Source organism: Magnolia sinica, chromosome 10, assembly GCF_029962835.1.
Source record: "Magnolia sinica isolate HGM2019 chromosome 10, MsV1, whole genome shotgun sequence".
Taxonomy (NCBI): Eukaryota; Viridiplantae; Streptophyta; class Magnoliopsida; order Magnoliales; family Magnoliaceae; genus Magnolia; species Magnolia sinica.
This window is the reverse complement of record NC_080582.1, coordinates 57,721,106-57,733,458: the sequence shown is the minus strand read 5'-3', so window position 1 is coordinate 57,733,458 and position 12,353 is coordinate 57,721,106. Positions and strand designations below refer to the sequence as shown.

Here is a 12,353-nt window from a genome sequence, read left to right as displayed (position 1 = left end):
TATCGGGCCATAAGGGCCCTGATCTGCTACAGCAAGGGAGAAGAAGCACCACCACTGTCGCCCGATTCTGACGATTAACTGCGTGACCTTCTACTGACTAGTAGTTTTCTTAAAGTCGGTTAGGTTTAAATTTCATGTACTGAGAATGCTTAAGACTTTTGCTTAAGTAGCTTGTACGTCCTTCCGTTTAGCATATCTAGTAAGGCTTATAATCCATGTTGTAACATGTACTGGCCATGTTAATGGCATTTTGAAATTAATGTCAATGTATGGATTGACTTGAAGTTCTCTTTACCTGTGTGGTGATTATAGTCATGAATTAAAAGCTATAAGTCTTGTATGCCTGGTGTACGCGATGCTCTAGTGACTAACGCTCCAAGGGATTTCTTTCCAGTGCCTCCACGACCGGAGGGTCAATATATCCGCCTACCCCATGAAGGCCTGGTCGATAGGGAACAGCTCCCCGATGAATAACAAGACACACTAGGGGCTAGCGGTTCCCAAAATACGGGTAGTACTACCCAAGAGGCGGCCCCGAATGCACTACCACAGCAAGCCGCGACACCCATACCTCCTCTGCCACGGGCCATGGATCAAATGGGTCAAATGTTGCATCTCATGCAACAACAATAGCAAATGATAGCCTCAAATATGCAACAACAACAACAGATGATGGCCACGGTGATGGGGGCCTTGGCTTAGAATTTGGGCATACCACAACCGGGAGCACCTGGCTTAGCCGCACCCGTGATTAACGTAAGCACCTTGGTTGAGCGGTTCTAGTGGTATAGGCCACCTACATTCGCCGACACCCACCACCTCGAGGAAGTGGAATATTAGCTCAATCGAGTCACCAAGCTGTTGCGGCCTCTTCACTGCTTTGAAGCGGAGAGCATTGAGCTCCTCTCATACCTCTTTGAGAAAGAGTCGAATTTGTGGTGGGAGAGTGTTCTCTGGTCTGTACCCGAAGATTATGCATGGACGTGGGTAGCATTTAAAAGCCGTTTCAACGAGAAATACCTCCCTCAGTCGTACCAACATGAGAGGGAGAACGAGTTCCTCCGCCTCCAGCAAGGGGGAATGACTGTGGCGCAATATGAGAACCGGTTTATGGAGTTATTGCGTTATGCATCCGAGATGATCGCCAACGAGGCGATTAAGATGAGGCGGTTCACAGCGGGGTTGAGGAGCGATATTCGCTCCAAGATGTGTTGTGCCAGCATCAAGACATATGCCGAGCTTGTCGAGATGTCCATACGGGCAGAGCAGGATGAGGAGCGAGTCACCCAAAACCATTCACAGTTAGGGCCAGACCGTCCTCTTCTTTTGCAGGGAAAAGGGTGCGCCTTAACTCACCACCCCGACTAGCTGCCACACCGGCCCCTTCTGCACGATCGGCCCAGATATGTACTTACTGCAGGAGAGCGGGACACTCTGAACCCTACTGTTTTACAAGGATGAGGGACCTCGGCTTCACGCCGCCACAGCGCAACAATAGGCCCCATAGCAGGCCTCGCAGATTTCGCCCCTACGGGCAATGGGGCCTAGTCAGCAGTTTCGCCGTCCACTACCACCTCAGGTTAGACGGCCACAACGGCCCATGCAGCGGTCGAACCTTCCACAGCAGGCTCGGGTGCATGCCCTAGCGGCCGATGGCCAAGATGCAGTTATTCCCAATCCTACGACCTTTGAGGTGACGGCCCACGTTCAAGGTACTCCCATATTTCTACTAGTGGACACTGACGCTACTGTTTCCCTGGTATCGCATGCAACCGCCAAGCGCTTAGGGCTACGCCTCACTCCTATCATAGGGGTGAAAATCATTGCCGCCGCCGGAACTATTTCTAATGCGACGAAGATGTGTTGTGACTACCCCATAGACTTGGGGGGCAAGGTGGTACTCGTATCTGATCGCAACTAAGATTTTTCATTACGACGTCATCTTGGGTATGGACTGGTTGACACCGATGAAGGCGAAAATCGATTGTGAAACAAGGACAGTGAAAATAATGAGGGTGACGAAGTTCCCTTCACGTTCCCATTCCAGGTCAGCCACCAAGAAAGAATTTTGTGTTATGCTTCATTGGAGGGGGATATGATGGGCCCTCGATAACGGACACACCCGTGGTCTAAGATTTTTGCGATGTGTTTAAGACCATACCTGGACTTCCACCTCGATGTGAGATAGACTTCACGATCGATCTGGTTTCGGATGTCAAGCCCATCTCCTTGCCTACTTACAGCATGTCCCCATGTGAGATGGAAGAACTGCGGACTCAAATCGATAATTTGCTAGAGTCAGGCTTCATCCGACCTAGTGTATCACCATGGGGAGCCCCGATCCTATTTGTAAAGAAGAAGGATGGCTCTTTACGATTATGTGTGGATTACAGGAGATTGAACCAAGTGACGGTTCGGAACAAGTACCCGTTGCCCAGAATCGACGATTTATTCGACCAGTTGAGGGGTGCTCAATATTTCTCAAAGATCGATCTACAATCAGGGTACCATCAGCTGCGAGTTAGGGACGAGGATATACAGAAAACGGCCTTCAGGACCTGTTTTCGACATTACGAGTTCCTGGTTATGTCGTTTGGGCTCACCAATGCCCCAGTGGTCTTCATGGACTTCATGAATAGAATCCTTAGGCCATTCTTATACAGATTTGGCATCGTGTTCATCGACGACATATTGATTTATTCAAAGAGCCGTGAAGAGCATGGAAAACATTTAAGGGTAGTCTTCGAGACCCTAGAGAAAAATTAACTGTTTGCACAATTTAGGAAATGCGCCTTCTGGAAGGAGGAGGTCAAATTTTTGGGACATGTAGTGTCCAAGGAAGGGATATCTGTGGATCTCGCCAAGGTGGCGGTGGTACAAGATTGGAAGCAACCGAAGTCGGTTACGGAAGTGCGAAGTTTTCTTGGTCTCGCAGGCTATTACCGCAGATTCATTAGAGACTTCTCGAAGATAGCCCGACCGCTATCCCAGCTAACTCGGAAGGACCTCAAATTTACCTGGAATGAAAAGGCGGAGGCGGCCTTTCAAGAGTTGAAGAATAAACTGACATCGGCACTGGTGCTTGTGCTACCTGAGCAAGGGGTCAGGTATACCGTCTATACGGACGCCTCTCGAGTAGGGTTGGGTTGCGTGCTCATGTAAAAGGATTAGGCGATTGCTTATGCGTCCTGGAAGTTAAGGAAACATGAGGAGAACTACCCTACACATGACCTTAAGCTTGCGGCGGTAGTCTTCGCATTAAAGATATGGCGACACTATCTTTATGGTGAGAAGTTTAAGCTCTTTTCTGATCATAAGAGCCTCAAATACATCTTCACCCAAAAGGACCTGAACATGAGACAGCGTCGCTGGATGGAAATGTTGAAGGACTTCAAGTTCGATGTCTCATATCACCCTGGCAGGGCCAATCTGGTGGCAGACGCCTTGAGTCGCAAAAAGACAATCGAATTTGCGGCCCCGCTAATGGTGAGAGAGTGTGATATAGTGGAATTCGTTTGGAACTTTGACATGAAGCTAACCATGGAGGAGCCGTACGAGGTCATAGCCCACATTCAGGCCCAGCCCCTGGTTAACAGTAAAATCATTGAAGCCCAGGAGGGCGATGAGTTATTGAAGAAGATGAGGGAAAGAGCAAAGAAGGACGGGTAGTCTGATTGGAGGATTGGTACCGATGGGGGATTGCGGTACCGAGGTCGCCTTTGTGTTCTAAATCTTCAGGGACTACGAGAAGAAGTCCTAAATGCCGTTCACAACTCCAAGTTAGCGATGCATCCGGGTAGTACCAAAATGTACCAGGATCTGAAGCAAAATTATTGTTGAGATAACATGAAGAAGGAAATAGCAGAGTATGTATCCCGATGCCTCACATGTCAACAAGTCAAGGCCGACCACCACCGACCCCCGGGCCTGTTGCAGCCCATGCCCATAGCAGAATGGAAGTGGGACTTCATATCTATGGACTTCATTGTCGGGTTGCCCAAGACTAGGAAGGGGCATGACTCGATATGGGTGATTGTGGACAGGCTAACCAAATCAGCCCACTTCCTGCCGATCAAGACTTCTAGCTCCGCTGATGATTTGGCTAAGCTGTATATCAAGGAGATAGTGCGGCTCCATGGCATCCTATTGGAGATTGTGTCAGATCGAAATACTCGATTCACGTTGATCTTCTGGACCCGCATTCAAGAAGCTATGGGAGAGAAACTGAAGTTTAGCATCGCCTTCCACCCGCAGACAGATGGGCAAACTGAGCGTGTGAACCAGATTTTGGAAGACATGTTGCTGGCTTACGTCTTGGACTTTCAGGAGAGTTAGGACGATTGTCTCCCATATGCTGAGTTCGCATACAACAATAGCTTCCAGGTTAGCATCGATATGGCGCCTTACGAGGCTTTGTATGGGCGTCCATGTCGAGCCCTGCATTGTTGAGAGGAAATTGGCGAGAAGAGTTTGCTAGGACCGAATTTGGTGCGGATCATAACTGAGACGATTGGGATTATCCGGCGCATTTTAGGAAATGACTACTGTATGCCTTAGTGACATCAGGGTCGTGGCCTCCACTGACATGTCGTGGATGGAAAGGTGGGACACAGGAAATGTTTGATTCTAGCATACGGGCGCCATAGATGTCCCTAGGTAAAAATTCCTAAACCTCCGTGGCCTAGAGACGCCCCAATGTCTAGACCGAGTAGATATATGAGCGCCCGAGTGCCGAATACTAGTAATTCACATCTCCTACTATGTCGTGGTCAGTCGGAAAGGGGTTGTGGGCTTAACCACCCGAGGGTAGTGGGCATAGCTAGGCTGAGTTTGACCAGCTCATAAATGGGTCCGCTATCGACGTGCTAGGTAGATATTGGCTGACTACTGGCCAGGCAGATAGTGATGTCTCTTCCACTTGCATGGTTGCGCGTCCAGTGGGCGGGATTGCATGTAGAGTGTACTAGACCCCGGTGATGATCTCAGAGATGTATGGTACTGATATGTGGACTTTTTGAGCAGGAGTTGTATACTCAGCATTATACTCATTCATTCTTTTGTTCACTATCTATTCGGGCTGGTGGTGAGCAACTAATTGTTATATGTACCTTCGCATTGGCCAGTTGGGGCGCGCGACCAACCTGAGATCAAGAGTTTACCACATTAAGTTTATCTATCCAAATTTAGGTATGGGACTGGTTTGGATAGAAGTCCCTTGTGACGGACCTCGTATCCTGTGATATTACGTACTATCATCCCGACTTCACGCTCTAGCTTGGTCATTTCATTCGCATTGCATATTGCATTACATCCACAGTATATGATATTTGGCTTATAATGTCTCCGCATTATATAGCCGACGTATTTTATTTTCTCAGTATACGACATTACCTTATTATGTCTTTTATCGCATATCTTAAATGAGATTGATGATATTTTTTATGGACTTGTCGGTATTTCTGCTTACTTTGATATTATATTCTAAGCACGTATATACTGCTCACATACTTACACCACCCTCTAAGCTTTCTATAAGCTTATGCACGATAGATGCGTGCAGGTGACATTAGGATGTAGGTTAGCTGAGGCAGGAGTGTGCAGTTGAGCTTCTGGAGTTTTCTTTGATATCTCTATACTGTATTTCCTTTTTAACATTGTACTCGTATGATTATATTAGTGGATATGTGGTATGATATTTTTCTTGTGATTTGGGTATACTTGTGATTATTCTTCTTACGAGACAAATTCATGCTGAAAATCCTCCTTATAGCATCCCAGGATCGGAATCTGGTGTATGGGCGCTGGGAGCCGAGAATGAGTTACTACAGAGGCTGTTGGCACCTGATTCGGCGATCGGGGATTTTGTGAGACCGGTTTTCGAGTTTGGGGCATGACAAATAACCTCTCATCAACCACTTAGAATAGCAAGGGGCAAAAGCAACCCATCCATTGGACCGAAAAATGGAAGTGGCCTTCCCTTGACTGGACAGACATCAAGATCCCACAGGAAGGTGGATCGGAGGAGCCGGAAGAGTTCCAACTTCTGAGTGAAGGAATTGGGTCCGATATGGATTCTAAACCCAGTCCAACAGATATCATGGTCATTGGATTAGATGACTCGTCCATATAGTTAAATCAAGCTAGCAAGATTAAAAGGGGGAAGGAATAAAATTGGTCGGCCATTCCCTTGATAGTCGAATCGGCTAGTAAGCCATCCAAGGGTATCGGTCTTAAAAAAACACTAATGTGAATAGCAATTGGCATCCCGAACCAGGTCAGGATCAGTCATGGCATGCAGCACCGTCCTGCTCAAGATCCCTTGGAGCAAAAAAATAAAAAAAATCTCCAAGATTAAAAAATAATAGATATTTCAGAAAAAACCAGATATTTGTCAAAATCCAAAAAAACAAGAAACTCTTCAAAAACCAAAAACAACAGAAAATTTCACAAACAACAATGTACCAAACACACTACTCACAACACCAGAGTTCAAGGTCGACTCATATGATTTCGATCTAGAGTTAGACTTTGAACTCATGGGTTTGGATGAAGCCCAAGATGAGGAAAATGATGACCTGACTCTCGAACTAGAGGACTCCCTCAAAAAGTTCAAACAAAAGCCAATGTCATTGTAGACGATTTCCAAATTGTAAACTTGGGATCACTGGAACTTCTTAGAGAAGTGCGTATCGGTAGATCCTTGCCTCAGGAATATAAGTAGAGGATGATGGAATTCTTGAAGCCAAGATTATCCAACCTTGCTTTCTCCTTCGAAGACATGCTTAGACTTGACGAAGAACTGGTAGTACATCACCTACCAACAAAGCCTGAAATGAAGCCGGTTAAACAAAAAGTCCGAAGAATGAAGCCAGAATGGGCACTGAAAATCCATGATGAAGTCATCAAGCAATACAACGCGGGATTCCTGGTGGTCTACAACTACCCGGAATGGCTTGCAAATATCGTACAAGTTCCAAAGAAAGATGGTAAAGTCAGGATGTGCATCGACTTCCGGGATCTGAACAAATCCAGTCCCAAAGACGATTTCCCGCTGCCTCACATAGACACACTGGTAGATAATACAGTAGGATACAAAATTTTCTCATTCATGGATGGCTTCTCTGGCTACAATTAAATCAAGATAGCCATTGAAGATCGTGAGAAGACATCCTTCATCACACCATGGGGAACTTTCTGCTATTGGGTTATGCCATTCAGGTTGAAAAATGCGGGCGCTACATACCAGCGAGCCATGACTGCCTTGTTCCATGACATGATAAACAAGGAGATGAAAGTCTATGTGGACAACATGATCGTCAAATCTCACACAATTGAAGGACACTTTGAAGACCTCAAGAAGCTCTTCGATAGGCCAAAAAAGTTCAAGCTCCGCCTCAATCCACAAAAATGCGTCTTCGACGCAACTGGGAGCAAACTGCTAGGCTTCATCGTCAGCGAAGATGACATTAGGGTTGATGAAACCAAGACGAAAACAATCATTAAAATGCCATCTCCAAGGACTGAGAAAGAAATTTGGGGTTTCCTTAGGCGAATTCAGTACATTAGTCAATTCATCACTTAGCTCACCCCCATTTTTGAGCCCATATTCAAGCTCCTAAGAAAGAGCTCGCCAAAAGAATGGAACAACGATTGTCAAACGGCCTTCAACAAAATCAAGAGGTACCTGCTGAAACCCCTAATGCTGATGCAACCTACGCTAGGTAGACCGTTATTGCTTTATATCTCTGTAGCAGCAGAAGCGATCGGATGCGTTCTCAGCCAACATGATGTTTCAAGAAGGAAGGAACAAGCAATCTACTACTTAAGTTGAAGGTTCACTAGCTACGAATCCAAGTATTCTAGCTTAGAGAAAATGTGCCTCGCTTTGGTCTGGGCAACGTGATGGCTTCGAAAATACATGATCACCTACCCGATCCTTCTACTGGCTCGCATGGATCCATTAAAATACCTGTTCAAAAAGCCGGCATTAACAAGCAGGATCGCAAAATGGCAACTGCTATTTTCTGAGTTTGACATCACTTATGTCACTCAGAAAGCAATCAAGGGGCAAGCACTTGCCGACCACCTAGCAGCACACTCTTTGCCTGATTATCAACCATTGAAGACCTTCTTCCTTGATGAGGATATCCTCTTTATCGAGGGAGAAGAAGAGAGGAAAGCAGGAGAATGGACACTCTTCTTCGACGGAGCCGCTAATTCAAAAGGAAGTGGAGTAAGAGCAATACTCTATTCCCCTGATGACGTCTCGATCCCTATCTCCAGACGGTTGGCATTTAATTACACCAACAATGTGATTGCATATGAAGCATGTATCGCCGGTCTAAGAGAAGCCATCATCCTCAATGTGAAAAGATTGCGAGTCTTCGGAGATTCACAACTTATCATCAACCAGACAAACAGTGAATGAAGGACCAAAGATGAAAAGCTGATCCCTTATCACGTCTATCTAGAGAATCTAAGCGAGAAATTTGATGAAGTCACATTCTCATATATGTCGCGAGCCAAAAATCAGTTCGCAGACGTCCTTGCCACCCTCGCTACAATGCTAGAGATTCCTAAAGGAATTTCTAAGTAGGAACTTACCGTGGAACTTCAAGAAGAGCCCTCCTTCTACCTACAAATTGATGAAGAGAGGCCTCCCCAAGCAGCCATCTATGGTACGTAGACATCAGAGAGTACCTTGAGCACCAAAAATACCCTAAAGGAGTTACATTAACAGATCGTCGAACTATCTAGCGGCTGGCAATTCAGTTTACAATCAATGGAAATATCCTCTATATGCGATCCTTCAATCAAGTCATCCTTCACTGCATGGATGAAATGGAAGCAGTTGAAATCATGTCAGAAATTCATGAAGGGGTATGCGGCCCACACATGAATGGTCACATGATGGCAAAAAAGATTCTACGGCTCGGCTATTATTGGCTAACGATGGAGACAGATTGCTACAAACATGTCAGAAAGTGCTTCAAATGTGAGGAACACGTAAATCAATCCATGCCCCCGCTTTTGAAGTATACAATCTGACGACACCATGTCCTTTCTCTATATGGGGCCTTGACATCATCGGGAAGGTCAATCCGAAAGCTTCAACGAGCACGAATGCATCCTGGTTGTGGTAGACTATTTCACAAAGTGGATAGAGGCAGCATCCTATACCACCATCACAACATCTCATGTGGTAAAATTCATGAAGAACAACATCATTAGCCGGTACAGAATCCCTCATGGTATCATTACAGACAATGGGTCACCTTTCGTCAATAAAAGGATGGGCGAGTTCCTCAAAAAATTCAAAATTCAGCGCCATCAATCAAGTCCCTACCGCCCTCAGATGAATGGTGGGGTCAAAGCCGCAAACAAAACTATCATTTGAATACTGGAGAAAATGGTCAAAACATATCATGACTGGTCGGAAATGCTCCCATAAGCACTTTGGGCTTATCGGACATTTGTATGATCTACTACAGGCACAACTCCTTTCGAACTCACGTACGGAATGGACCCAGTGCTACCAGTTGAAGTCGAAATCTCATCTCTCCGAATATTACTAAAAAGTGAGATCGAGGAAGGTGAATGGCAATGAGCAAGATACGATCAACTGCACCTGGTAGATAAAAAGCGCATGCGCACACTAAGCCACTCATGATGTTAGTAAAGGAGGATCGCACGAACCTACAACATGAGGGTCCGAAAGAGGAGCTTCAAGGTTGGCGACATGGTTATGAAGCGCATTTTACGGTCGCATTTACCAGACCCCAGAGGCAAGTTTAAACCTTCGTGGGATGGACCGCTGATCATCCGTGTGGTACTTTAAGGTGGCACCCTTCGACTCACCAACCTGAGAGGAGAAGATCTTCCACAGTCCATCAACGTTGACAACGTGAAAATCTATCACGGGTAACAATACCTAATTTTGTCAATAATTATAATCATAAAACTGAGGTAAAAAAAACCACCTTGAAATACGGCCACCATTTCTTCCCCATATAAGTCTAAAAAAAAGAGACAAAAAAATGGACACAATTCAAAAAAGAAAAAAACAGCAAGAGGGAAAGCAAAAAAAAAATCTCACAAAGCCATCCCACTTCCCCTAAAATAGGGTAGTTCGACCCAAATAAACAACTTATGATTATAATCAGAGACAAAGTCAGGAAGGTAACCAATCAGCCGGTAATAAAGGAAATCTCCTCATCTCTCTCGTCACAAAAAAAAAGAAACGTGCCTAAGCGAAAAGGGTGAGTTGAAAACCCGAAAGGGCGGCTCGAGTAAAAACATCAGGCATGTAGCGGACTTAGCAAAAACTTGAAAGGGCGCCAAGGGTAAAAAGAGCACAGCTGCCAAGGGGCAGGCAAGAGACAAAATCCGGGACGTAGTGAAAATCCAAAAGGACGCAACGGGCAAAATTGACGGAAGGTCGGTCATAGCGAAAACCCAAAAGGGCACTACGAGTAAAAATGGCCAGAAATAAAAAAAAAGGAGAGAAAAATAAAAGTGTTAGTACAGGAGAGGTCAAGGTAACAATCGAAGTGAAGAAATACAAGGAAAAGATAGATTATCGATCAAAATTCTATCAAACTCTACCCAAATCTAAGGGGCATGATCCTAGTACGCGCTACCTTCAAGGAACCAAGATCCCAAGTAAACAACTTAGAAAACCGGATTCGACATGGGATAAGTCTAATGTTCTGATCCCATCATCTAAAGCACAAATCTAAACACAAGCACACATTGACCAAAAATGGCACAAATAAAAATATTTCTCTCCTTTCAAAGCTTTGGTACACATTTGCAAAATTTACTATTTTTCTACAAAACTGCTCAAAACAAAAATATACAACCCTTTTTCAATAAAATTGAAAATCAGAGTCAAAGACCGTCCGGTGAGTCTCCCTCTCCTCCCTCACACATTAACAACCGCTGCCTGAGTCTATCAACCTCCATGCGCAGGTAGAAGACCTCATCTCTTTCTAATCGGTGGGACGCTATCATGCTCTCATCATATCGCCGCCCCACCACCAAATGACGGGCCATATCCTTGCGGGCATGCTGAAGCACAGAAAGCTCAGACAAAAGGTGGCCATGTGTAGCTGACAAAAAGAAAGGGTCAATAAATGGCCTCTCTTCGAACGCTTCAAAGGAGTCATCGACCCCTGAAGAGGACGAACCAGAATCCCCGATAATTTCCCTATCATCCTCATCATCTACCAGATGTAAACTAAGAACCTGACGGTAAAGCGACTGCTCCGCCAGCCACCGCTGATATGGCACCATCACCAAAGGAGGAGCCCAAGACTCGAACTCCAATACAGTCGCATCCAGGCAATCCTACCACGAAGTCTGAATCCGTTGGCGAAGAGCCAACATGCGCAGAGGAAGAGGGGCATGCCTAAATCTCGAAAAAGAAAAAGCAGGGATATCAAGCCAGAAGCCGAATTGTCAAAGGAAGCGAATCAAGTGGTAAGAACATAGCCTCGGAAGCCCAGCAGAAGCAGAGGAGTACGAGCGACACTGTAAATCAAAGGCACACGACATTGCCACGAAGCTTCCTAACTAATATCCCATTCTCGGAGCTCAGAAAACATACGAGGATAAAGGGACTTGGTAGCCTCAACACCAAGAGGGAGCCCGTCCAAAAGCAAAGATAGGACATCGGTATAATGGGAATCGGGCCACGAGAGGCGAGGTGTCATAAATAAGTGCTCCCATAACCACACCTAAAAAGAAGGAAAATCATACATTAAAAAAAAAAGAAAAAGAAAAGAGAAAAAAAAGGTGGAACGTGAAGTACTTGGAGGAAAGAGCAACATCCTTTGAGGATGCAAGTCTGCCTAAGTGAACACTCAGATAAGCCTAAGAAGAGCTCCGCCATCACCACTGGAACGATACTTTGGTGAGAGAATGAAAAGGCCTAGCTATATGTCTTAGAGGGGGGGGGGGTGAATAGGACTATGCCAAATTAAAACTTTAACGGTGGAATTAAAATGAATAAAGTAAAGATGCACTTTAAACCAATCACAATATGGAAATGTAAAGCAACCTTCAAATACTAGAACAGAGAGGTTGATACCAATGTTGTTCTAAGGACAACCTTACACCACAAAAACCAAGGGTTTATGGTAGGACAACCTTACTAGAACAATTTGAATATCAAAAACTCAAATTGAAAGGAAATAGCAAGAAATGAAATTCTAAACTATTACAACATTCCCCCACAATGCTTGAAATGTAAATATTACAACATTCACATCCACACATACATCCCACAAACTTGAATGATAAAAGATAGGAAAAATAAATCACACATCCACAAAACACAGAGTTATAGTGGT

At 45.1% G+C, this 12,353-nt stretch overlaps 1 protein-coding gene across 1 annotated transcript; it reads left to right on the top strand.

Moving 5' to 3' along the window:
• The first annotated feature begins 7,951 nt into the window (after nt 1-7,951).
• LOC131217538 (uncharacterized) lies at nt 7,952-8,428 on the top strand. The gene has a single exon (XM_058212473.1). The coding sequence runs from the start codon at nt 7,952-7,954 to the stop codon at nt 8,426-8,428; it is 477 nt and encodes a 158-aa protein (XP_058068456.1).
• The last annotated feature ends 3,925 nt before the right edge of the window (nt 8,429-12,353 follow it).